General features: G+C 35.3%; 4 protein-coding genes across 4 annotated transcripts; all 4 read left to right on the plus strand.

Moving 5' to 3' along the window:
* The first annotated feature begins 11,968 nt into the window (after nucleotides 1-11,968).
* Nucleotides 11,969-14,228, plus strand: LOC107428301 (trihelix transcription factor ASR3). Its single transcript, XM_016038818.4, has 2 exons — nucleotides 11,969-13,056; nucleotides 13,557-14,228. The coding sequence occupies exons 1-2, from the start codon at nucleotides 12,378-12,380 to the stop codon at nucleotides 13,880-13,882; spliced, it is 1,005 nt and encodes a 334-aa protein (XP_015894304.1). The 5' UTR covers nucleotides 11,969-12,377; the 3' UTR covers nucleotides 13,883-14,228.
* A 1,404-nt stretch (nucleotides 14,229-15,632) lies between these two features.
* Nucleotides 15,633-17,105, plus strand: LOC107428305 (uncharacterized). The gene is made up of 3 exons (XM_016038823.4): nucleotides 15,633-15,859; nucleotides 15,998-16,644; nucleotides 16,744-17,105. The coding sequence occupies exons 2-3, from the start codon at nucleotides 16,012-16,014 to the stop codon at nucleotides 16,954-16,956; spliced, it is 846 nt and encodes a 281-aa protein (XP_015894309.1). The 5' UTR covers nucleotides 15,633-15,859; nucleotides 15,998-16,011; the 3' UTR covers nucleotides 16,957-17,105.
* Nucleotides 17,106-19,018: 1,913 nt separating this feature from the next.
* On the plus strand, nucleotides 19,019-21,262 carry LOC107428303 (trihelix transcription factor ASR3). The gene is made up of 2 exons (XM_016038821.4): nucleotides 19,019-20,022; nucleotides 20,840-21,262. The coding sequence occupies exons 1-2, from the start codon at nucleotides 19,395-19,397 to the stop codon at nucleotides 21,166-21,168; spliced, it is 957 nt and encodes a 318-aa protein (XP_015894307.3). The 5' UTR covers nucleotides 19,019-19,394; the 3' UTR covers nucleotides 21,169-21,262.
* A 4,825-nt stretch (nucleotides 21,263-26,087) lies between these two features.
* On the plus strand, nucleotides 26,088-27,378 carry LOC107428286 (uncharacterized). The gene has a single exon (XM_025078642.3). It carries the CDS (start codon nucleotides 26,321-26,323, stop codon nucleotides 27,176-27,178), a length of 858 nt encoding a protein of 285 aa, XP_024934410.3. The 5' UTR covers nucleotides 26,088-26,320; the 3' UTR covers nucleotides 27,179-27,378.
* Nucleotides 27,379-27,628: the final 250 nt, after the last annotated feature.

A 27,628-nucleotide genomic window follows, 5' to 3' on the forward strand; every position in this document is an offset into this window, starting at 1 on the left:
CTACGGTACCACAGTCAACTAGAAATTTCAACCGAAACAAAATGTCAACTTTTGACCCACTCGGTCAACGTGCAAGAATTCCGATGTAGTTTGGAATGGGGTGTTACTTCTTGCTAGTGTCTGCTATTATAGGGATTCAAGCTCAGGAAATTCTATTTTTCAAGGACAAAATTTGGGTCCTTAAGGAGTCTATTCAAGAATTAATCCAATGCTTCAGAATTCTCTTATGTCACCTGGTGTGAATGCCCATTTTACACAACTTTGCAGATCTGGTTTTGTTAATCCTGCATTATTCAGTTATAATTCTCAAAATCAGTATCCTATTAGAGCTCTTGGGAATATCATGTCTTAGCATGTTAATCATGCTTCTTGTTATGGATCATATGGAACTGGTTTGTCACCAAATAATGTAGGTGGATTACACTCAGATGGTCAATCTGGCATATCCTTGTCTATGACTAATAATGCTCATTCTGGTCCAGCTTCAGCACATTTTGCAGCTACTCCTGTGCTCATTGGTGATCCAAATTGGTACTTGGATAGTGGAGCAACCAATCATGTGGTTTCTAGTGGAGAAAATCTATTATAGAAGATGAAGTACAATGGAAATAACAAATTGCTTGTTGGAAATGGTCAAGAACTTGGTATTACAGGTTTAGGTAATACATGTGTTTACTCTCTATCTTCTGCAAATTTCTCTTTCCTTTCTACTAGTGGCAGTACCATTTATTGAATTGTTTTAATACATGTGTTTACTCTCTATCTTCTGCAAATTTTTCTTTGGCATGAAAAAATGTTCTAGTTATGCCTCAAATAGCTAAGAACTTACTAAGTATTTCTAAATTGACCTGTGATAATACTGTTACTGTTGAATTTGATGAGAATAACTATTTGATTAAGGACAAACAGCTGGGAAAAGTAGTTCTCAAAGAAACACTTGAAGATGGACTCTATAAACTGCAAGTTCCATATCATAAGGCTTATTCTATGCCATTGCATTTTGGTCATCAGCAGCTTTCTCAATCAGCTTCAAGTTCAAAGGTACCAGTAAACACAATTATGTATGTGCTGTCAGGGATTGCATCCTTTATTACTAATAGTTGTGGTTTAGGTTGTAGTTCAGATGTAGAATGTCAAGATTTTGGTTGTAATAAAAATATTACTTGCTTGGTTTGTGACAGCTTGTCAGAAGTACCTATTAAAAATAGTTTCAGTTTTCATGTTGCTAATAAAGATTCTCTTGATTTAGATGTTTTACATCAAAGGCTTGGACATGCCTCAGTTGGAGTTGTTAATAAAGTTCTTTCTTTGTACAAATCTAATCTGAATATCAATAAAGATGTTTCTTTCTGCGAAGCTTGTCAATATGAAAAGGGCCATTTATTTACTTTTCCTTTGTCTTCTTCTAGAGCAAGTGCTCCTCTTGAATTGATACACACAGATGTTTGGGGGCCTTCTTCCATTGTTTCTCAAGAAGATTTTCGATACTACATTCACTTTATTAATAATTACTCAAGGTACACTTGGATGTATCCTATGCAAGTTAAATATGAAGCTGTTGGTATTTTCAAACAATTTCATGTCATGATAGAGAGAATGTTTCATGCCAAAGTTAAGTGTTTACAGTCTGATTGGGGTGGAGAGTACAAATATTTTCTTCCTTATTTACAAAGTGTTGGCATCATTTTTAGACATTCTTGTCCATACATGCATCAGCAAAATGGGAAAGCTGAAAGAAAGCACAGGCACATTGTTGAAGTTGGTCTGTGTTTACTTGCTCAAGCTCACATGCCTCTGGTGTACTAGTGGGAAGCTTTTCATACAGCAGTTTATCTGATTAATAGACTACCTTTAACTATTCTAAATTCACAAAGTCCTTATCAACTTTTGTTTCACAAGACTCCTGATTATCAATTCTTGAAAGTGTTTGACTGTTCATGCTTTCCTTTTCTTAGAGCCTATAATGATCATAAGTTTTAGTTCCATACAGCTAGATGTTTTATTAGGTATAGTGCTGATCATAAGAGTTATAAATGTATGGATTTCTCTGGAAAAGTGTATGTGGCTCGAAGTATTATCTTCAATGAGAAAGAATTTCCTTTTGCATCTGGTTTTTTAAAGAAGAGTCTTCAAAAGCAAACTGATTATTTCATCAGAGTTTTCTATTGCTTCCTTGCCTGTTTTTAAACATACTTGTCGAGGTTCTGGTCCTTCAAGTATCTCTGCTCCAGTTCTGTCAGATGGTGATATTCATAATTCAACTTCTTTTGCATTAGATGACTTGTCAGAATCTTCAAACTCATTATCTGCATATTCTTCATCCTTACAGTCTCACTCAGAAGATCAATTACATAACACTGATCTTGCTAATAACAGGACAGATCATCATGCAAGTTTCAATTCTTTGCCAACTACAGTGCCACATCAGTTTAACTCAACTCATTCTATGCAGACAAGTTCCAAGAGTGGAATTTTTAAACCAAAGGTGTATACGGTTAATCAGTTTTCTTCTTCTTAACATATTCTTGAACCAATGACAGTAAAAGAAGCCTTGGCTGATTCAAGATGGAAACAAGCTATGGATGAGGAATATGGTGCTCTTGTTCAAAATAAAACCTGGTCTTTAGTTCCTTGCACTTCAGGTATGAATTTGGTTGGTCATAAATGGGTTTTCAAGGTAAAACAAAATGCTGATGGTACTGTTCAAAGATTTAAGGCACGGTTGGTTGCAAAAAGTCTTCATCAACAGTCAGGATTTGATTTTAATGAAACTTTTAGTCCTATTATAAGGCCAACAACTATTAGATTAGTCTTGAGCCTTGCTGTAACTCATGGTTGGCCTATCAAACAGCTGGATTTTAACAATGCATTTCTATATGGTGATTTGAAAGAAGTTGTTTATAAGGCTCAGCCTCAAGGGTATGAGAATCGTCAATTGCCAAATCATGTTTGCAAGCTCAACAAGGCATTGTATGGTTTGAAATAGGCCCCTTGAGCTTGGTATGATAAGTTGAAAAGCTCTCTTTTCAACAAGGGTTTTAAGAACTTAATTTCAGATCCTTCTCTTTTTGTTCTGAAAAACAAAACAGTTTATATGCTAGTTTTGGTATATGTTGATGACACTATAGTGACTGGATCTAGTCTTGTGGCTATTGAAAAATTGACTTCTGATCTAAACTCACAGTTCTCTTTAAAGGATTTAGGAGACTTGGATTTTTTTCTTGGAATTGAAGTTAGAAGGAGTTCTGCAGGAATGCTGTTGACACAAACAAAGTATATTAGAGACTTACTTCACAAAACATGTATGGAGAATGCTAAACCTTCACCATCACCAATGATGGCAAGTAAGCCTTTGAGTTTGACAAAAGGTGACATTATGGATAATCCTGAGATGTATAGGAGCACAATTGGTGCACTTCAATATTTGACAATAACTCGACCTGACATTTGTTTTGCTGTTAATAAATTAAGTCAGTTTGTTCGAGCTCTTACATCTTCACATTAGGAAGCACGTAAAAGATTGCTTAGATTTCTCAAAGGCACTATAGATCATGGTTTGCAACTTAGAGCTGCTGTAAAATTTGCTGTTCATGGTTTTTCTAACTCTGATTGGGCTAGTGACAGAGAAGACAGGAGGTCTACAAGTGGTTATGGCATTTTTGTTGCCTCAAATCTGATTTCGTGGAGCTCTAAAGAGCAGTCAGTAGTAGCTTGATCTAGTACAGAGGTAGAATATAGGGCATTGGCTCATATTATGTAACACTTCGTCCCAAAGTACAACTGAAATTTTCCAACTTTGACAGAGGTTGACCGTTGACCGTTGACCGTTGACCAAAGGGGTCAAAAATTGACTTTTTACTCCTGATGGAATTTCACATTGATCGAGGTACCATTACGAAGTACACGTTGGCACGAGTTCATAGACTAGTAGCACGTTGAAAACGGAGCTACGATTTGAAAGTTATGAGCAAAACAAGTTGAGGTCCAAACTGTCCAAAGGGTACAAGAGTTGACTTTTTGTTCATGCAAAGTTGAGCTTTGACTCATGTATGGTTGTGAAGTACTCATCGATACGAGTTCATAGACTAGCGGCACGTTTAAATTGGACATCTGGTTAAAAAGTTATGAACATACGAAGTTTTCCGAATACCGTAATATTTTAATATTATTTTTAATATGTGAACAGTGTGTGCCACGTGTTGCAATTTCAGCCAATCCCGTGAGTGAACAGTGTCACCCACGGATGGCTTTTATTTTGGCAAAACACGTGAGCCGGCGGGGGAAAGGAGAGAGAAAGAGAGGAGGAGAGAGAGAAAGAGAGAGAGCTAGAGAGAGAAACCAACCGACCACCGACGTTCACCCATTTCCAACCACCGTAACAGTACATGTGCCACCCCACCTTGAAGCCCATCTGAAAACCGGCCGGCCAGCCAAAAATCACGGCTAACCAACCGTCGATGCGCCCAGATTTAGGCTTTTTCCGCGGCGGCGCCGATTCTTCAAACCTAGATTTCTTCCTACTCATGCCACCGTTTGCCTCACTTCCGGTCCCGTTGAGTTACCCATCACCAAATCTACCTTCCCACCAAAAATCACGGCCAGTGGCCACCGGACGCGCTGCCGGTGGTGGCGGATTCCGGTGACCACGACGGCTGGCTGGGAAATCGACCTTCCGGCGAGTTTTCGACTGCACCGCCCCTCCTTTCCCACTAATTCCGACCCTCTGAACCCAAATCCGGTGTCCACTTTCCTCAATTTGAATTCCGAAAGCTTTCCAGCTAGATTCCGACCACCTCGGGTCCGATCTCCGGGAAGTAAGACCGGATTCATAATCCTCGCCTCACAAGCTTCGATTCGGCATATTACTCGTCAATTTTGGTTAACGTTTGTGTTAGCCCCCCGGTACCGGACATTATTTACCATAATAAAATATTATTTTATTTGACTGTATGTGAATTGTAGTTCTAGGAGCACGTGTGCGTCGTGGAATTGATCCCATGGAGGATCTTAGGTTAATTGCATGCTCCAGGTGAGTGACCCACCTTCAAATTAATTTCGGGAATTAAATTTGTGAATATTTTGTGTGAATTGAATATTTGAAATTTATATTCTATGTGTCAAATATTTAGTGGATTTATATGTGCAAATTTTGATGCCCATATTTGAATAAATTAAATCATATTTTTATTTTTGACAAATTATGGAAATTTGGATTTTATGGAAATTTGATATTTAAAGGCATTGTGATTTTGATATTAATTGATTTATTATGGAATTTATTTGTGAATTTATTTTGATTAATAAAAAATGCATTTATATAAATTTATGCATTGTGGAAATTATTTTATGGTATTGAGGATTTGTGGAATTAAATTATATATGAAATTCATGTGGTTTTAATATGATTTTTGGGCATGATTTGATTTTAAATATTTCAAGAAAATATTGGTTTAAGTTTGGTAGTTTCAAATTGTATAATTATACCTTGGAACATTACTTGATTGATTTTATGATTTGGGAAGAAAATTATTTGTATATTGTTATTGGCGGATTTATGCTGGAAATGTTAAAGAAAAATGTGGGAGATTGAGTTCGAAAAATGGTATAATTTCCACTGTGAATTTTGGAAAAATTGCGTATCTTTTTATAATAAAATTTGGTTATTTATTTTAGACGCACTCATACAGTACTGGTGTTCTGTACTGTATATGTTGATGAGTGCGCAAGTTATAATGTCTCCCATGAGTTGCCATCAGACCGAGGGCAGACAAGTTTTATATGATGCACATAAGCCGTCCCCCTCTATGGCCGGGATGACGGTTTAAGCAGCGGCGCTGTCGGGACGCCGAAGCGACCGTATGCAAGTTTTTCTCTTTAACCTCCCGCAACACGGTGCTCAGGACGCTGGATATCGGAAGGCATCACTGGTATATGGTGTGGTGCATCAAGTATAAATTTTCAAATGGAAATTTCAAATCTTGAAGGTTTTAAAATCGTATTTAAATTAAGTGCATTTAATTTGTTTTATCATCTATTTATAATTATTTAAATTATATTTTTGATACTGTTTATCTTAATTCATTTAATCAAATTATATGAATTATATATTGAAATTTTTTTTATGTTATATTTCTTTCATGCAAGTATTCTAAATTTATTTTATTATATTTCATTACATTTTATTGGTATTTGGATTGTTTAATTATTTATTAAATTAATTATTACTTGATTTGTGGGGCATAAAATATTGGATGTATTTTTGTTCTTATGCCAAATTTCTTTAATATAAGTATTATTTATGATTTTATTTATGGTATCCAATGATGTCTTATTCTATTTTTTCATTATAAATTTGGATCCTTAAATTCTTGTAGTTTATTCGAAATTTAGTTAACTAATTGTTTCCTTGGTTTTCGGGGAATACAAATAACGGATTTTGCGAAAATGTTTTAAAATGGGAACCTTTCCAACGGAGTGAATAGTGAGGGTTTTGAGAGAAAATATTATTTCAATTAATTATTATTTATTTAGTTATTTATTCTTAATTAACCAAGTGTACTATAATTATCGTTGCTTTGAAATTGTATAGTAGATAGGGTCACTCACTGAGATGATTAGCATCTTATATTTCTAAATTTCGTTCCCCTAGATACAAGGATTGGGAGACGTTGATCGTTCGGGGCGAGTCCGACTTCTCAGCTCATTGCTGAAAATCCAAAAAGTATTTCCTCCCTTTTTCCTCTTGATCTTGTATTGCTTCTTTATCTGCCATTGTATTAATTCCACATTTATTTGTATAATGCTCAGTATACTGTATTGGACATTTAGTTATTAATTATGCATTGATTCCTGTTATTCATTTGGAGTGCTGTAAATTTGTGGAATTAAATTGTAGTAATGTGGGAGGAATAAGGGGATATATATAGAAGTGTGTTTTCAGTGCAGGAAATTTGTGGTAAGTCCAACCCTTAGGAGAGGTTCTGACCCGATTTTCCATTGAAGGATCCGGTAGGGCTTCCCTGGGATCAGGACTTATCTAGAGTTCCGATGAGGAATTTTGGATGGGTCTTGACATATTACCTCTGAATTGCGCTGGTTACAAAATCTCTTTAAGGAGTTACAGCTGTGTTTGCCAACACTAGTTATTTAGATTGACAATTTAAGTGTAGCTGCTCTTGCTGTAAATCCAGTTTTGCATCAAAGAACCAAATATATTGAGTTGGATATCCATTTTGTGAGAGATAAAGTGTTAGATAAGTTTCTTGAAATCAGATATGTTCTAACTAAGGAACAAGCTGCCAATATTTTTACTAAGTCTTTAGGTACTTCAAGATTTTTGTATATAAAGTCAAAACTAAGCATTGTTAATACTATCTGATTTGCTTGTCTACAAAAGTAAGAGGGAATATTGTTGTAAAAACTCAAGTTGGCTGATCAGTATCAGTCAAAATGAGTTTGAGGGGGGATGTTGTAGGCTTTGTTGTGACAGTATGTGAGGTTGAGCTGCCAGCTGTAAAAAAGTGCTGAGGTGGCATTTCTGTTGTAAAGCTGTTAGTTTGATTTAGTTAGGTGATTAGCTTTGTTGGTTAAGTTCTAGAAGTTACTGGTGCACATGTTTACATCAATATATAAGCTGTAAAATCAATGAATGAAATACAAGGAAAATATTCTGAGAAAGTTTACAAATTTTCTTTCTTTTTCTCTCTTCTCTCTAGCTTGTCTTAGGGTTTCTTGTTATGCAAGACTTTTGTCATTTTCCTGATTCTTCAGCTTTCTTCTTGTTTCTCTTCTTTATCACATTCCATGCCCCCTCTGGTTCCTATGAAAGAAATACAGACCCCTACATTCTTCACCACCAAGTCAAAATAACAACATTGCTTTCGAGTCCCTGAAAAGTGACTCCGTTTCATGTGTGTGGAACTCATTGATGGGATCTTCCACTACTTGCTGTCTAAATGTTCACTTCTTGAACGAATTGAAGTCCATGACACACTGCAGGGCCATCACTTGCATTAAAGCATTTAGAGTTGCTATTGAAATATGTGATGCTGAAAACCTTGTTTCATAAAATTATGTGTCATGCCCATTCGAACCCATGAGTTTTGTCATTAGGAAGCTAAAGATTCTTCAATTAGATATTGCACTACAGGTAAGTATATATGCAATTATGAAATTTTTTTTTTTTTTAATGTTTGAAGTGAGTTTTAACTTTTGGCTTTGACTTTGATCAAAACTATCTGAAAGATTGTGTATATCCTGCATTAAAAAATCTCAAGCAGCTGAAGTTGATGCTTAATCGATCTGACAACACCAATGTTCTTAAATTAGTTCCTTTCTTGAAAGGAATTTACTTGTCCTGAAGGTAGATTTATTTTGTTTAAAGTTTTGTTTAATTGGTCTCAAGTTCCTACTTCCTAAAGTTTCAATGATTGATTTCCAAAGTCATACCATATCATTACCTTCTTGGAGTTCTCTAGCGAGAGTGCGAATTCGGTTAATTTTGTATACAATTTTGCTTCAAATGATTCATGCATTTTGAACTTGATGGTTATTAGAGATTTGGGTTGAAGAAATCCTTAAATATCCATCCAAAACGGATACAAAGTTTTTTTATTAAGAAATCTTTAAAAATATATTCAAATTGGGCAACATCTTACAGGTTAATTTTTATTTTATTTTTTAATTTTGTTGTTAGATCTGTTTGAATCTCAAATTCAATAAAGTTGATTAACGGTACTGCAATTCAAGTGCATTCACATTTTCGCTACTAAATCATTAGTAATCATTTTTAAAAGTAAGAACTTTACGTTCATTTTAATTTCTTGTTCGAATTAGGATTCAAATTTAGTTTTGATTGTCTATCATTTTATGTAAAAATTAAAAACGAAAAACAAACACAACCTTAATATATTGTTTTTTATTCGTTGGTGCAATTTCAATTATGCGTTGATTGATCTCGATTAAGAGGGTCAATGCAAAAATTATTCAATACACCATGTATCCTTCTCACATAGGGTGTGGATCCCATATAATGGGATTCATACCCATTATAAGAGGAAGAGTGTATACACATAGTCCACTGAATAATCTCTCGGTCAATGTTTTCATAACACCTGAATTTTTTACAGTTGTCAAGTGTTTAAGTGAAGTGATTTATTCCTACTCTATATGTCTGCCTTGTGGTCGCATGAAAATAAATGTCTTTTATGTTATGCAGATATTGGCCAGGAACTATAAACGGGTTAAGTTCATGAAAGCTACAAAATGTCCTCATCCTTACCTAAAGGAAGTGGAAGTACAAGGCTATACCGGTCATAGAAACGACGATGAACTTATCATCTACATTGTTGAGAATGCAATTTCACTGGAGAAAATCATTTTCAGGTCTTTCTGGTATAAAAGATCTTGTAGAAATTGACCCTCTCGAACTATGGAAGATATGAAGAAATGGCAAGAGACCATGTTATGAAGAATGTGAAAGAAAAGATTCCTTCAACTATAGAATTTATATGCCCTTAATATATTCAATGCATCTAGAGATTGTAGAGGTTGATTATATATTAGATTAAGAAATTGTGTATACATTACTACATTTATATTCATGATTATGTATACATTACCAGATATATAGAAAGCTCGTGTCATGGGGAAGCTGGGAAGCAATGGAAGGCAGATGAACCTGAAGATTTTGAGATTTTTATGGCATTTCTCAGTTTCTGGAAAATGTTTGCAATTTGATTCATTTTGGGTGTGAAGAAAATGAAAGGAAAATTTAAGGGAAAAAAAATGAAGGAAAAATAGTATAAATCATCAAATTTTAAGTAAAAGAAATCAAGGCTAAGCCTTTATTAAACTGGTTCTGATGCATTTTTTTAGCTTCCATAGGTGTTGAATTTATTCTTGTAAATTAGAAGCCAAAAGCATATAGTTTTACAAGGTATGCTCATGACTTATATGCCAAGTTATGATTTCCCTTGAGATCTTATAAACCCAGCATAATTGACTTGGATTATTCTTTTTATAATATGTTTTTGTTTTAATATGTTGGTTTATCTATCTCTCTCCTATGGTTTGTCCCTCAATGCGGTGGCATTGTGGGCTGTATTTATGAGTTGCTTTGTCGAAAATAGAATTGGTCTCTGTTTAGAGGATCAAACAGTTTACTCATATTATTCCAGCTGAAGCTGCTGAAGAAGGTGGCTCATACTCACTGCTCACAACAAGCAATTACTGAAAGTTGTTATTCAGATGTTGATACATAAAACTTTTTCTCCTAGTAAAATATAGGAGTGCCAGCCTTCAATAGTTCCAATCCGGTGTGAGCATCAATAGCACTGAAGACATCTTCAAGAAGATAGATATAGAATGTTTCCTTCAAAAGTTCCATTCTGAAACCGTGATGTTTGAGCTACATATACCTAGGCAGTTGTTCCACATACTCGTACATGTTAGTGAAAAACAGCAGAAAAGGTTATTCAATCACATTACAACTTTTATTACAGATATGTACTTGGATCTTAGGGACATCTTGGAAGAAAAATGTCTAGGAGGATAAACCACAAAATAAATGCATGGCAAAAAAAAAATTTAAAAAAAAATACAGAAATATAAGAATTCAGGTGCACACCGACTTTAATTGTCGACCTCTCTTTAAGGAGAGGAAGACAGAAATAAATGCTGTCTAAAATAAATGAAGGTTTTAACTATAACAAAAATAAATGCTGGTGTCAAATAAATTTCCCACCAAACACAAAGTTTCAAAAATTTCATAGAGAACCTGATGTCCTAGCTTTAGCTATTTCTTCCATATAAACCATCAATGCACATGACGTGAAGTACATAAAGTGGAGTTGCCAATCGAATTGCTCGAGCAGTTGCCTCTCCTTCCAGCTACAAAAGGATCGTGGCCAAGTCATAAAATGGAGCATAATGTCAAAAAGGTATAATTGGAAAAAATCTATAAGATAATTAAAAGAAAAACAGAATAGGAGGAAGAGAGAAATATAAGAGATCTACCAAATGTAGTTATTGAGTATGGAATAAAGTTATAAGTTGATGGTTATAATTCTTAGATAAATTAATATTTTAGATGACTGAGTGTCAGTAAGCATGTCAAGCACAAAAATTAGTTAAGAAACAAAATAAGAAGAAGCAATTTCAACAAAGACGAAGGATTCTTCCCCCATGGAGGGTAGTATCTCGAAATTAAAACAACATGGGGTAGAGGCATGTGAAATGCTATTGAGAATTTAGGAGAAGGAAAGCAGTGCTGTGCTGTCTTAAGCCCCAAAATGGGAACAGAGAAGGATCTTGCTGTCTGTTGCCACAAATAATGAAAGTGAAACCACACCAATACATAGCAGCAGCATAAACAGAAATATAACACACTAGGGGTTGAATTTCCTTTGTTTCATCTGCAGTTTCATATATAAAATTAGAACGGCTTGCCAAAAGAACAGAAAGAAACAATACTGCTGTTGAGTGGAATATGTTTTGTTTGTTAAACACATTCAAAGCTCACTCTGCCAGTTTCTTTCTCTTCCTTTTTAATGATGAGCTTTGCATTGCCATCCCCTTCTCAGATTTGAGTTGGTTCACAAAGTTGTTTTCACCATTGGCTTCCCCATGGCAGCTGGAAGATGATTATGTAGCCAGACTGTTTTCTTTTTGAGTATAGTTCATTTTCTATATATGGCTTGGCAAAAGTTGTAACAACGCTCTCTGTAGTGTGTCAAATGTACAGAAATATAACAATTCAGGTTGTCAAATGTACAAAAATGTACTGGAATTCAAGCTTGTCCATTGAAGCTTCACCGTTTGAAATACTCAAAACATTTTTTTTTGTTTTCATAATTAATTATTGGGTAACAAAAAGAACAATACTAGTAGGACGCTATGCGATACAGTATTTATTCCTGATTTTGTATAATTTTCAATTTTGAAAAAAATAAATAAGAGGCTGGCTGGAGGTAGCTGGACAAGGCTTGGGATTTCTCGGCTGTCCCCAAAACAGAGGGAAAAAAGGCGAAAATATTAATATCAATAAACTACTCGTGATAAATTGAATAAAACACGAGATTTGGCATCCACTTAAGTCTGTGGAATAAAAAAAAAGTAAAAAAAAAAAAAAAAAAAACTCTGCTACTCTCAAGGATTCCTATTCGACAATACACCAGCGTCTCAATTGGTCGCCACGTGACAAATCCTGATGAGTGCGGCAAAGATACTCCCTCAATCATACACGTGGCGTTGTGTTAGGCCCGATGTAGTAGTAATCATTGAATCTCTACTCCATTCTCCAACTTATAACCCCTCCACAAACTTCCCCAAACCCCCCCTTTCCCATCTCAATCTCTCTCTCTCTCTACAGCTAAGAGATGTCGGAGCCGACAACAACATCGCCGGCGGCAACAATTTCGCCGCCGGTGAACCCACAACAACAACAACAACAACAGCAACAGCCTCATCACCACCGCAAATCACCGCATTTTTCGGCGGCTTCAGTAGGTCCCACAACCTCAAGCTCCACGTCGACACCGATCGAGAGGGAATACAGGAAAGGGAACTGGACCATCCAAGAGACGCTGATCCTAATCACGGCCAAGAAGCTCGACGAGGAGCGTCGGTACAAAGCGAGATCGGCCCCACCGGACCCCACATCTACTTCGACGACGAAAGGCGAGCTGAGGTGGAAGTGGGTGGAGAACTACTGCTGGAGCCAAGGATGTCTGAGAAGCTCCAACCAATGCAATGACAAATGGGATAACCTGCTTCGCGACTACAAGAAGGTCCGTGAGTACGAGTCGAATGCCCAATCAAAACCCGACCTACCCTCCTATTGGAACATGGAAAAGCAGGATCGCAAACTCCGCAACCTGCCCTCTAATATGGCCCTGGAGGTCTTCCAAGCTCTCAACGAAGTTCTTCAGAGGAAATACTCCACCCAGACAACCGCATTGCGGGACCCACAGACTCTTTCGGTTTCTCCTTCTCCGGCTCCCCTCGCCGCCCGGCCTCTCCTTCCAGCTCCGACGACCTCTGCTCCGGCACCTTCAGGTACCCTATATATATATATATATATATATATATAAGTAGCAGTGAGGAAAATTTAATGTTTGTCTTTGTGGGTCAAACTTGTGGGGTTTGAAAACTCAGGCCACATTTAATGCACAGCCCATTGTTTTTCAATCATGCACCACCATTGTGTGTTAGATGCTGCTTCATGATTCTTTTAGTGATTTTCTTGACAGAGTACTCCATCAAAGTGAGAGAGCTCTGCCAGGGAAATAATAAAATAAGAAAAAGAAAAAAGCTTATCCATTTTATTCCTTAATCCTCCAGGGGATATACGAGCAGGTTGTTTGACTTGGGTTTGTTTAATTAATATGATTAATTAATCCCTCACAGTTTAGCTGACTAAGTTTTTTTTTTTTTTTTCCCTCTAAATGTGAACTTTATAATATACCGACTTTTCCGATACTATTTTTTATTATTTTTTTATGAGATTTTGTTTAATTTCAATTTTATTAATTTTTTAGAATAATATATAATTGTAGAAAGATCAGATTCGTCGGGTACAGAGGCAAGTGAAAAGGACGAGGAGACTAGTGATACAAAACGAAAGAAACATGGGAAAATAAGCTCCAGCATAAAAAGAAGTGCTTCGTTGTTGGCCAAAACGCTTCAAAACTGCGAGGAAAAGAAAGAGAAACGACACCGTGAGATAATGGAGATGGAAAGGAAAAAGCTTGAGATCGAAGAAGCACACAACGAAGTGAACAGGCAAGGAATGGTGAATCTTGTAGGGGCTGTGGCTAACCTTTCCACTGCAATTCAATCGCTCATTTCGTATCATCATCATCCTCATCATCAACCTACGTGATAACACACACTTCTCGTTTTACAAAATAGTACAATTATTTCTCATCGGCCAATTCTTTTTTTTTTCTTTTTTCTTTTTTTTTTTTTTTTTGGGGGGGGGGGGTAAATCCGGTAAATTGATCAATTTGTATTTAATTTCATTTGGGATAATAATTAATTAATTATATCCATAATATCCAAGGTTTGCCTTTTAATTTAACCGCAATTTCAAACAATTTGCATCCTTACAAGTCGTGTGTACGGATCATGATAATTAGTCAATATCAGTGTGAATGTACCAAGATCAACATGTACATTTCATTAAATTAAGTTTTATTCTAATAAATTTTGTTTGAATTTTTATTTTATTTTATTTCAGTTTATTTTGTTTACCAAAATTATGTAGTTCATGTGGGGACAAACTTGTTAGAAATCATTGCTATATATCAGTAAAGAAATTCCTTTATTTATTCATTTTTTTTTCCTCTCTAACTTAAATTGTGTGGGGTTGATGATAATGTGAATTATAACATTTATAATGAAAGACAACGCTTGGACACTAAAACAAACTAATTTTGGCGAAGGCAAAAAGCCAAGAAATCTCTTCTCAAGTATTTGTTATTCTAATTGGAGTAATGCGTCATTCAAGCAGTATCCTAAATAATTTTCTTACAAGTCCATGTGAAAGTGTGACAAATTTATATTATGAATTGATTTGAGAAGTCTTTCACATTGTCATTAATTATGTAATGCGAGATAGATTAAGGCTAATATTAATGTTTTAAGTAGGGGATTGAATTTTTATTTTTATTTTTTTTCATGTAATAATCTAAATGAAGATATAGCGGAATAAACAAGATGAGAATATAAAAAGAGTGGGGTAATGCTGAATTGTATAGCAGTAGGAAAAATGATAAGACTGACATTGAATGGCAGGGTTGGTCAAATCCTCAAGCCAATGACTTTTGACCAGGACCAAAAACTCCGCAAGTCCCCACCAACTGCCACCCACAAACTCTCTGATCTCCGCTCCGCTCCAAATTCTGCTGCTGACAATTGTGAAGGGTACGTACCATACCACCCCTTTTCCACCTTCTCTTTACTCTTTCGTTTCACCCACCCCACTCTCTCATTTAAACAATCCCACATTTTAATCCAACAAAAAAAAAAAAAAACACAATTTACATAAAATAAATATGTATACAAAATTTATTCCGTGCACCCTTGTTTTTTTTTTTTTTTGGCCCTTTTTTTCCTGTAATATATATTTTTTACTTAAAAGAATGCGAATTTAAGTTTGGAATTCTTGTTTAAAGAAACAGTGGCTTTTCTCCCACTAACTAGGCTGATCCTAAATTTTTTTTTGTTAGATTAAATCAACAAGTTTAATATATTTTAAATTTAATTTCTGTTGGAAGGTTCCTCCTTAGAATACAATTTTATTAATAATTCAAAACTTGAATCACATTTCACAAAATTGGGCAAAGAATGGCTTCAATTCCATTGTTTCGCTTTTTAACACTTCTGTGAGCCAATGCAAGAATGAAGTTGGCCCACTTGCCCAGTTCATATGGGTTGGGCTTAACCCCGCAATCTAAAATGGATATTTACACCAATGCAGATGCGGTGCATAATGGAAAAGACATGACACGTGTGGATTTCAAAACTGCCCACATGGATGTCAATCCACGTGTCTCACTCAGGGATCTACACGTTATAACAGCAGAATCTAGGTCAGTGCTTTTACACACCACCCCTGACTCCCTGTTCCGTCGTCTTCTCATTCGGAGGTTTTTGATTGAATCATTCCGCATCCTATCGATCATCATCAGTAATATCCGATTCTGGCTTCTTTTCTGTTCTTTGCCTTCTCTTCCTCTACACTTTCTTTCTTTTTTTGGGTCTTTTTTTTTTTTTTTTTTTTTGGGGATACCTATTCGTATCTATCTCAACGGTTTTGATTACAAGACAACAAAGATTATTCTGACTTCTTGACTGGGTAAGTTTTTGTTTCTCGTTAATCCTTTAAACCAATTAAATATAACTTTTTATTTTTATTTTTTTGGTTATCCCATCTGCCTCTTAACACTTTAAATTCTCTTTTATCTCTGTTTTCCTTTACTTTCTCTTCTCAAAGTCATTGAATCAAACATGTCCGGGGTATCTCTAGCCGTAGCTCCACAAATGGAGCCCGACCACACCGCCACCGACACACCCTCCGGTAAGCCACCACTTCACAAACCAACGCCAACCAACCATCAACAACAGAACCAGTCGGCGGTCGGGGGCGTAATGGGTTCATTGCGGGTAATAGAGCTTCAGCTGGTGGCATTCATAATGGTTTTCTCAGCCAGTGGTCTGGTCCCACTTCTGGACTTAGTCTTCCCAGCTTTCACGTCGGCTTATCTTCTTGCTCTGTCTCGGCTGGCTTTCCCTGCCCATGGAAGTGTAAGATCTCGGTCGCCGGAGATCTTCCAAGGAAGCAAATTGTTCAGGGTGTACGTGGTGGTTGGGACTACGGTGGGGCTGTTCTTGCCTCTTGCTTACGTGTTGGGTGGGTTCGCGAGAGGCGATGAACATGCCGTTCGATCGGCGACTCCACACTTGTTCTTGCTTTCATTTCAGATTTTGACTGAGAATATAATAAGTGGGCTGTCTCTGTTTTCGCCACCTGTGAGAGCTTTAGTCCCGTTGCTTTATACAGTCCGAAGGATCTTCGTTATCATCGACTGGATTCAAGACGTCTGGATTAACAAAACTCTCCCTGCAAATGCACAAGTCAAAGTAATTCTTAAATTGGGTTTATATCAACAAAGTGTCCAATTTTTATTTTATTTTATTTTGAAATGGTAATTAAATTTAATATTTTTTTTAATGGTGTAGGACGTTGCGTGGTATTGGTTTGGGAAGAGCTTGGCTATAGCAAATCTGGTGTATTTTTCGATTAATCTGTTTTGCTTTTTAATTCCTCGATTCCTTCCGAGGGCCTTCGAGAGGTATTTCAGGGAGAGAGATGAAATTCATGCCAAAACGGTAGAGGATAAGCGGTCTGCAGCCATAAAGAAATCCCAAACAGCGGATAAGAAATCTGATTGAATTATGCAGAAATGTGTTACGTAGAAAACTGTTTAACCATGTTTTGGAACCACTTTTGTTCTAGTACGATTCCACTCCCATCTAAGTAACAATCTGTTTGTTGTAGCAGCTCTTGGAAGCGAGTATATCATACTCCTGTTTTTACTTGAGTTGATGCTTTTTGTTTTTGTTTATGTACAAATTTGGTCACACATTTTTCTTTTTTTCTTTTTTTAAGGTGAAAACAAATTTGGTCACTTGGGTTGGTTGGTAAATTTTTTTAAAATTTTTGATCCTTGGTCACTTGGTGGACAAAATTTATGGGACCGAAGAAGATTCACATCCCATATATGTGTAGAACTTTGTATTGGGAAAAATTTTGTGAAAATCTTGCATAATCTTTCACCTTGTCAGGCACCTAGTGTGGCCCTTGAATAATAAAAGTACATAATCTTCTCCTAAGATTGCATGCAATTTAAAACTTGTTATGCTCAAAGTGCCCACTGAAAGAGTAATAATTCTACTTACTGTCCTTTCTTCAATTTCCAATTTTAAAATATAAGTGTCCTATGGACAGCCTCGTAATTTCCTCTACTCATCTCAAATTACATCTCCAAAATTTGAAAAAATAAAATAATTAGAAATAGCCAAAGGCAGAAACTACCTACATACTAAATTAGATATTAAACTCCTACAGGTAACTCTAAATAATAAATTACTCAAAAAAATAATTTTGTTATCATAAAAAAAATTAATGATTGTACTTTTGAATTCGATGGAGGGAAAGTAGAATCTAAACCTTCAAAGGACAAAAATGCACGCACACCGTTGAAGAAAAGACCTAAAAATGTTTAAAATATATGTAAGTGCAAGAACTTGGAGGCCAACTTTTTTACCATCCAAACCGCTCACGGTGGTTTTCCGTCGGTTGATCATTAATTTAAATGACTATTTGAGCCCCGGAAGGTAGATGTAATACCATGCATGGCGTGGACGGTCTCAGTCTCAAAAAAGTTCATATAAAGCTATGTACGGTGTGGCTGGCTCTAACTCACCGATAGGCCAATACATCGTAGGTCCCTTCCAAGGTTACCCGATAAGTACTGCAAAACGGTGTCGCCCGCCACCTTAAACCAACCGAACTATTGAGTTTTCATATTATTATTTTTATTTGACGGCATTGATTTTTTTTTTTTTTTTTTTTTGAACGGAGCTCGTAACATTATATACAAACTAAATATTATAAGTTGTACAATTTTAATTGTTAAAAGCTTGTAGCGATTGTGTAGTCTCTTGGTTTTCACTTGGGGCATTAGCTCTCAATTTCACCCCAAAAAAAAAAAAAAAAAAAAAAAGAGTTATACAAATAAATAAAGAAAGTTTGAATACAACTTCAATCATCTTAGAAGTTGTGTTTGCATTTTTTAAATTTTATACAGAATCAATCTTAGATCAAGGATACTTATGTCATAAATGCTAATTGTCTTTGAATACAATGATAATTGCTATATGATTTACATTATTTAAATTTCAAAAACTCTTGTGAAGAAAAATAAAATGTTAATTGAGATGTAACGTGACAATTTTTTACACTTGACTAATAAAACATTCTTCTTTACTTAAAAAAAAAAAAATGACAATTTTATTTTTTGTATATTTTATAAATTCAAAGAAAAGTTGTCTAAAACACTACAGAACAAGATTGGGAGATGTTTAATATCGTCATGGTCAATGTTGAAGAAAAACAGTTTTTTTTTTTTTTGGGGCTAATAATGATGACTAAAAATTATTAACAAAATAAAATATTCACAGGCAAACCAAAAGATCATAGATTAAAAATCGCATCCAAATTGCCAAATTCCTTCGATTTACAGTTTTATTAATTACTTCAACCCGTGAATATCAATATCAAACTTTTGATCCATTGAGGTTTCACCGTTCGGAATGGTCAAACGTTTTCTTTAATTACTGGATACGAAAGGAAAATAATAGATTCAACACAAAGTCAATATTTGTTGTGGATTTTATATTTTAAAACTTTTAAATAATAAAAAGCCAATCCAAAAGCGAAAAAGCGGTGGACGGTGGAAGGGATTTATCTCGGCTGCTCCCAAAACACAGGCAAAAGAAACCAGAGAAAATGAATTACTCGCGATAAATTAAATTAGAACACGAGATAATAGTAACTGCGAGACATTGAAACAAGCTAACGTAGCATAATAAGCAGCTATTTATAAAACTCCGCTGCTCTCAGGGATTTCTTTTTTCAATAGCGTCTAATTTCGTCGCCACGTGACGAATCCGGGTGACTTCCACGACGGAAACTTTATCTCTCCGACACGTGGCATTATCTTAGCCCCGATGGAGAAATCATTGAACCTACTCTTCCCTCCACCATATAACCCCCCCACAATTTCGATCCCCCACCCCTCTCTCTCACCCTCTTAGATGCCAAAACGATGTCGGAGCCTACTACCACAGCGGCGGCAGAGCACCACCCACACCACCGTCCCACCATTCAACCACCGCATTTCTCGGCTGCCCAAGGTGGACCCAGCACATCGACCGCCACGTTAACTCCGCTCGTGCGAGACTACAAGAAAGGAAACTGGACCATCCAGGAAACGATGATCCTGATCACGGCAAAGAAACTCGACGAGGAACGTCGGATCAAGCCGGCCTCTACCTCTCTGGACCCCACTACGAAAGGGGAGCTGAGGTGGAAGTGGGTGGAGAACTACTGCTGGAGCCATTGGTGTTTAAGAAGCTCCAACCAATGCAACGACAGGTGGGATAACCTGCTTCGCGACTACAAGAAGGTCCGTGAGTACGAGTCCAATGCCCAGTCAAGAACCGACCTACCATCTTATTGGAATTTGGAGAAGCATGACCGCAAGCTTTGGAACCTGCCCTCTAACATGGCCTTGGAAGTCTTTCAAGCTCTAAACGAAGTTCTTCAGAGGAAATACTCCACACAGACAACCGCATTGCGGGTCCCACAAACTCTTTCTGTTTCTCCTTCTCCGGCTCCCCTCACCGCTCCGCCTCTCCTTCCGGCTCCCATGGGTTCTCCTCCGGTTGCTTCAGGTACTGTACTTGGAAGTTTATAGCACTGAGAATTTTATTTTCTCTCACCTGTATCTAGTTACAAAAATAGAAAACTATTGTGGTCAAACTTTCAAGGTGTTCAGAACTCTGCCAATGCCACGTTTTAATGCAACCAATTGTGTGCTTTAATCATGTATGCGCAATGCTTATGTGTCATCTAACCGTAGGCTGTTAGATTTGGAAGTTTGCATTCGGTGGGCATCGCAAGATGACCATGGAAATTCTTTATTCTGATTTTTTTTTTTTTTTTTTTGAAATTATAGTATTGAGTACCCAAAAAAAAAAAAAAAGACAAAAAACAAAAAACGAAAAGAGTGATGGAATTTTGAGAAATTTAATTTAATTGGAAATGTAAAAAGGGTAAATACAATCATGCACACAAGTGTGCTAATACGCTGTGTCAAGATTCTCAGTGATTTTTTTGCGGACTCCAACAAAAGTGAGAGTGAGAGTTCTGCCAGAAAAAAAGTTCATCCTTTTTCAACTCACTCGTGAATCCTGCTTTGGGGGTTTACATAGGGGTTTTGACTTTGTGTTTAATAATTTTTTCATTGCTTTTTAATTAAACCAAAATTATTTATTTATTTAATTTTATTTTTTTTTACACCACACACTCTGTTTATTGTTTGCACGTGAATTTAGCATGCGTGATATTGTCTTTATTGTTTTTCGGTGAATTAAATTTATTGTCTTTTTAATATTACGTACAAAGAAAGAGCATTATATTACCAAAAGGAACGAGCATATATTAATTTGCTGATAATGTATACGATGTACGTTGTGAAAAATGTCTTAGAAAGATCAGAATCGGCGGGAACAGAGCGAAGCGAGAAGCACACGGAGTCTGATGATACAAAAGGTAAAAAACATGAGAAAATAGGATCCAGCATGAAGCGAAGTGCTTCCCTATTGGCCAAAACGCTTCAAAATTGCGAAGAGAAGAAAGAGAAACGACACCGTGAGATAATGGAGGTGCAACGCAGAAGGCTTGAGATAGAAGAAGCTCAAAACGAAGTGAAACAGCAAGGGATGGTCAATCTTGTGACTGCTATGTCAAACCTTTCTAGTGCAATTCAATCTCTCATCTCGGATCCTCCTCATCATGATGATCAACAACCTACATGACCTTATATGTACTCATTTATAATACAAATTATCTGATCATGCCATTATTCTTTTGAGTAAATTAATTTGAATGTAATATAATTTGGTAATTAAAGTCTCTCTCTCTCTCTCTCTCTCTCTCTCACATTTATTTTCATTTTGCGTTATGAATTTAATTATGTAATGCAAGATATTGTTCAATCTTAAATGGGTACGTAATATATACTTCATTTAATTTTAATTTTAATTTTTATACATAAATGAAGAGCAGTGGAATTGATAAGATGAAATAGGGTATTTGTGAGGTAATGCCACCGAAAGAAAGAATTGTATATGTAACAGCAAAAATGATAGCCTGACATGCATAGCATATAGCATAGCATAGCATAGCATAGCAGGGTGGTCAAAGCCCCTACCCAAAAGGCTTTTTGACCAGGATCACAGCTCGCTTACGTGTCCACACCAAGTGCAACCCCACAAACTCTCTAAGCTCCGCTACACCCTAAATGCTGCTGCTGTTGCTGACACTTGTGAAGGATACCACACTTCCTTTTTTCAGCTTCTCTTTAATCTCACACATTCCATTCTTTCTCCTCAATTTCTCGTATTTGGAACAAACGGTTTTCATCAAGGAAATTATTTTTCAAGCACTCCTTCATTGTTATTATTTTAAGTTTCTAGAGGAAAAGTTTAATTTATTTATTTATTTATTTTTCCCTAAATAAAATGAGTGAAACATAAACATAATCGAGCAGTCAAAAAACTAGTTTATCTGTATGAGAACTGCAAGATGGTAGTTGGGCCACTTGCCCAGTTCATATGGACGTTCCAAAACCGAACTGTGGATTGGGCTTTCGGCCTGCATTTTAAAATGGGTAATTACCCATACGGATGCTGGAAATTTTGCATGCCCATCGGCCAGGAAAGCTGTTCAACATTTACCACTTTACCAGACAACATTTATTAATCTTGGTAATAGGGTGGACTAGACAGACAGGGCACGTGGAGTCGTGGAGATTCAAACTTCCCTCTTGGCGTGTTTCGCCACGTGTCTCTCCCTGGGAGCTACACGTAATAATATCATATAATGTAGGCAAGTGCGTTTTTTACCCCTGACCCCTTTTGCTTTGTCGTCGTCGTCGTCGTCGTCTTCTCATTCGGACGCTTTTGTTTTGGTTTTTGATGGGACTGTAAATATATTCCCAACGTTTGATGATCCATTCAAGATAAGTTTGGTTTGTCCCCCAAAAAAATAAATAAATAAATAAATTTTGAATCATAGACAAAGCTGGTATAATGCATGAAACTGATCTTTTTTGATGAATAATATGTGAATCCATCTTCATTAGCTCATGAATAACATATAAATAACTCGAATATGCATTTTATGCACATTATATATGTTAATAATTTAAACATATAGAAAACTTGTCATAATTATATAATTTTTCTTTTAGATTTAATATTATAAAATAAAAATAAAAATTAATGTAATATATTGATAGTTCAAGAACGAAAATATTTAAGAAATTAAAATGTTCAATTTTTTTTAAGAATTTTTATGTTATAACGAAGATAAATTTTAGCTTTTTTGTGAATCAACCAATTTTGAAGACAAAATTTTAAAATATTTACAAATTTGAGGTGAACTTATCATTTTTAAAAGTTACATGAGCTTAAGATCGGCTTTGCTCGTTTACACTACTTCTGGATTTTCAATGAATCATTTTTGCATCCCATAGTCACTAATATCTGATTCTGCTTCCATGTTCTTTGCCTTTTTTATTGCCTTCATTTTCTTCTTTATTTTTATGGAAACCTATACATTCGTATGAATCTTAAGGTTTGATTATATTATATACTAACGTAGGTTAGGCAAGAGCTTGGTGTAGCAAATCTGGTGCATTTTTACAATCAATCTCTTCTTCTTTCTAACTCCTCTATTCAATGGATGGTCTTCGAGAGGTATTTCATGGAGAGCGAGAGAGATAATGAAAGCCAAAACAGCAGTGGATAAACCTGTCTGCAGTTATGAAGAAATCCCAAACAGGGGATAAGAATTAAAAAAGCTGATTGAACATGCCTATAATGCCCAAAACACATCCTTTCAATGTGTGTTAGGTAGAAACCTAACAATGATTAGGAACACCACTTTGAAGAATTTAAAGATAAAAGACTTTACCATTACCATACCCATGCTTTACTCAAATTGATTATTCGTGTATTTGTTTATGCACAAATTGTTAGATATATATAAATATTATATGGTTTAACATAATTAATTATTTATTTACATTGTTTATTTATACTATTAATAAAATTAACTTATTTATTGAATTATATAGCAGAGTTCTTAGATATATATTCTCTATAATATTCTAGTATTAAATGTCTATTTAATTTATTTATATTTATATTTTATTATTTTTTATATACATTAAATTAATGAATAAGTCATATACACATCATTTTAGTTTTTAAAAAATTGAGATTTTATTAATAATGTAAGTGAGCAAATATATATTGTATATGTGTTAGAATTTTTAAAGAGATTGTTGAGATCAAACAGAGAAATGTTTGAGAACAGTATGTCTATTATAAACATTGTCATTAAGTTTTCTATTTTACTGTTAATATTAAATGGAAATAACTTATATATGTTTATTATCCGTATCCGTATTTATTTAACTCCAACACAAATTTGGTCACTTGCTTGGTAATTTTAAATCCTTCTTATCTAAAAACAAAATATTTTGTACAACTTAATTTAATTAATCTAATCTCTGTTACAGTTCAGTTAAACTACTCTGCGAAGGAATAGAAAGTTTGGACTCTATCGGCCAAAATTTACACATCCATGTGCGAAACCTTGGATGGCCAAATTTTATTTTATTTTATCTTTTTATGAAAATCTTAATATTTTTCAGCTTTTCAGGCACTGAGTATGGTCCAAGGATAATAAAAGGTACATAATCTTAGAGTAAGATTGCCAGCAATATAAAAGGGGTTTAAACAGGACAGTGTTATGGTCAAAGCAGGTATAGTGGACCCAAGTGAAAAATAATAAAAAAAAGTAACAATAACAATAATTGTACCCACTGTCGCTATCTTTAATTTCTTGTTTAAATATAAAGTGGTAGATAAAGATGCTCAAAGTGAGAGAAAGTGTGTAGTATATTGAGTAGGTTGCTTTATTGTTTAACAACAAAGTAAGCATTTCGAGAATATTTTAATTAATTTTGTTCTGCTTCAAAATTGGATAACGAAACCCAAATAAAGATAGTTTCTAACTTGCTTCTGCTTTCCCAATTTTTGCTTCTGAAACTGGTAAACAGAGGAAAGTGAAAAGCTGAAAATGGCGGTAATTTTTTCCTTTACCTGTTTCTTATTTTTAATTTTTCACTGTCTGAGTTAGGTGAATCTGAACCTACCCAAAAGTGACATGCATGATTGCTGAATATACTAGGTATGAATATATATATATATATTTTTTTTTCTCTCTCTGAAAAACTTGGTATGAATCTTAGTTTGATCTTAAAGACACTTGTTTTTTCTTTATCGGTCAAAGAAATAATAAAACTAGAAGGAATTAAAGAAAGAAATAGGAAAAGCCAAACCCTATTACAAAGGAAAGGAGGAAAAAAAAAAAAAAAAAAAAGGCCAAACATATAAATTGCCTATTTAGTTTGGGTATCCTATATATATATTTTTTTTAATAGCTCATCTAATTTATAAATTATTTAAAATATTTTTTTTATAATTTGAACTTGCTCTTTCATATACACAAATAAAAATACTCTGCTGAAACTATCTGCTTGACCTAGTTTGGATACCCTATTAAACTGTAAAATTAAGTCTTTCAAATCCCTAAAATCAAAAGATGTAAAAACAAAAAAAAATAATAATAAATCAATGCAAGAATATATATATATATATATATAAAGAAAAAACTTCAAAGCCAGCCTTTTTCCACCCACCTCAGCATCTACACCGCTCACGGTGCTTTTTGGTCGGTTGTCCTTATCCGTGGGGAGGGCCAAAATGACTATTTTAGCCCCTAAGGATAAATGTAATACCGGATTGGTCTTGCTCCGTCCCATAAAGTTTTGTTCTGAGGCACTACAGACTTACTGACCTCTGCCGATAGGCCAGTACGTCTCTGGTCCCACTTTTTTCTCAGCACTACTGCAACGCCACGCGCATCAAAACGGCATCGCCTTCTTCAACCAACCAGTCAAATTGAATTTTCATATGTGCTTATTTTATACATTTTATTTAAAAAAAAATGTGACTTGAATATGTGTTTTTTGACTATATATATATATATATATGTATACATTTTTTTTTTTTAGTTGGAATGTAAGTTTTTTTTTTCTTTTTTTTTTTGTGGTGAAAAGTTTGAATGTAAGGTGTTTTATGTTTTAAGAGAATTAAAATATACAATTTAAATGATTGATTCTTATTCCTTAACAATTTTGATGGGAGAGTATTTAATTTTTTAGACTACTATAATTGGAAAATTTTGCAAAAAGCGATTTTACAAAATCCTCAAAGATGTTATTTATTTATTTATTTATTTATTTTACTTATAAAGTTGATTAATACAATAAAAAGAGAGGGACGAAAAAGAATTGAATAATTACATATTTTTAATTTTTTAAAAAATTCATACCGTAGATTCACAATAGGGATTAGACAAAAGTTAAGGGCAAACAAGAGAAATTCATACCGTAGATTCACAATAGGGATTAGACAAAAAAGTTAAGGGCAAACAAAAGGTAAAACCCTAATGAAAAACAAAAAAACAATTGCCAATTATATCTTAAAAACCAAGGCAGCATATATTCTCTCTCCAATAACTATGCATATTTTGACGGTAACCAACACGCGTTCCACATTGGAGCGTGGGACACAGTTTACAAAATTGAAATATTAAAGATTAAAAAATTTGAAATTAATAAAAAGTAAAAATAAAACAAAGAACGGTGGCTTTTCTTCCCGACGTACCACTCCATGCCTTCTCTACCAAGTAAAAAAAACCCTACCACTGTTCTTCTCTCTCCCCTCTCTCTCTCTCTCTCTCTTTCTCTGTCTCTCTCTCCATTTTCTTCATTACCCACATAAACCCATCCAAAAAAAAAAAAAAAAAAAAAAAGCCAAAGCAAAAAGAACCATGAAGATTAAAAACAAAGGTAAAGTATACCCATCTCCATCTTCTTCCAGCGACATAGATGTTCTTTCCGTGTTGAAGTTACTTCCAGCGGCTATTCTTGCTTTGGTTTCGGTCCTCTCCTTCGAGGACCGTGAAGTCCTTGCTTACATGATTACCAGGTCCATGAAAACATCGGCTACTGCCGCTACCACTTCTTCAATGGTAGTAGTTCAAGAATCCAAGAAAAAATCATCATCTTCAAAGAAAGGTTCTTCTTCTTCTTCTTCTTCTTCTTCTTCTTATAATAATAATAATAATAATTTCAACAGCAATAATAATACCCACAAGCCTCCCGTGTTCGATTGCGACTGTTTCGACTGCTATACGAGCTACTGGCTTAGATGGAACTCGTCGGCTAATCGGGAGCTAATGGACCAAGCTATAGAAGCTTTTGAGGATCAATTAACCAACGGCGAGAAGAACAAGAAGACCCAGAAGAGCACTGGAAGAGGCAAGCGAAGGGACAAGATTGGTGGTCGTCGAGATGCCACGAAAGCCGTCGCCGATGTTAAGGTCCAACCGAGTGTCTCTATGCCAGAGATTGTTGATGTTCTTCCGGCGGAGAACCACGTCGTTCCGGTGACTTCGCCGGACAAAAATGATGAAGGGAAGAATGGGAAAGAGGATGAGGAGGAGGTTTCGGAGGACGTGGGAGGAGGAGAGGTCTCTCAGGCGGAGGAGGAGGAAGATGAGGATATGCCGATGTTTGTACGGACGGCGACGGCGAATAACCACAAGGGTTTGGCGAGAAAGGTATTGCCGGACGTGTTGGGTTTATTGAATTCTCGTTTTTGGAGTCTTTGGGGTCCAAATGTTTAGTAAATAATTATTATTAAAAAAAAATGAGAGATTCCTTTAATTTTTCGAGCCCCACCCCCACTTCTGCCCAAAAAATAGAAAAAAAAAAAAAAAAGAAAAAAGAAACGGGCATTATATTTTTGATGATAGGCTTGTTGTTCCACTGAAATATATATTTAAGGTCCATCTCAATGAAACTTTCTTTTTCTTTTTTTTTTCAATTTCCTTCACTTGATTTTTTTTTTTTTTTTATTGTTATTTTTTTTTCCGACCATCTTCGCTCCAAGTTCAAAGTGGCTGTGTGGCCAGCGGGGAGTCCTTTTCTCAGCCGACGAAATTGTTTGGTTATTTGTTTCTGTTGGAAAATGTTGCTGCATTTTTTCTTGTTTGGTACATTGGATTTTTGGCTTAGAAACTAAGTTTTGTGATTAGGTGAAGATAGTTTTTGAGGTGTGGGGCAAATCAATCAAA

This window comes from Ziziphus jujuba, chromosome 12 (assembly GCF_031755915.1).
Source record: "Ziziphus jujuba cultivar Dongzao chromosome 12, ASM3175591v1".
Lineage (NCBI taxonomy): Eukaryota > Viridiplantae > Streptophyta > Magnoliopsida > Rosales > Rhamnaceae > Ziziphus > Ziziphus jujuba.

What these genes read in the sequence shown, in the direction of transcription:
- LOC107428301 (XM_016038818.4), top strand. Translation starts at nt 12,378, where the DNA reads ATGTCGGAGCCGACAACAACATCGCCGGCGGCAACAATTTCGCCGCCG. An exon ending in CTCTGCTCCGGCACCTTCAG is followed by an intron (nt 13,057 to 13,556) that starts GTACCCTATATA and finishes ATATAATTGTAG; the next exon opens with AAAGATCAGATTCGTCGGGT.
- LOC107428305 (XM_016038823.4), top strand. Translation starts at nt 16,012, where the DNA reads ATGTCCGGGGTATCTCTAGCCGTAGCTCCACAAATGGAGCCCGACCAC. An exon ending in CTGCAAATGCACAAGTCAAA is followed by an intron (nt 16,645 to 16,743) that starts GTAATTCTTAAA and finishes TTAATGGTGTAG; the next exon opens with GACGTTGCGTGGTATTGGTT.
- LOC107428303 (XM_016038821.4), top strand. Translation starts at nt 19,395, where the DNA reads ATGTCGGAGCCTACTACCACAGCGGCGGCAGAGCACCACCCACACCAC. An exon ending in TTCTCCTCCGGTTGCTTCAG is followed by an intron (nt 20,023 to 20,839) that starts GTACTGTACTTG and finishes AAAATGTCTTAG; the next exon opens with AAAGATCAGAATCGGCGGGA.
- LOC107428286 (XM_025078642.3), top strand. Translation starts at nt 26,321, where the DNA reads ATGAAGATTAAAAACAAAGGTAAAGTATACCCATCTCCATCTTCTTCC.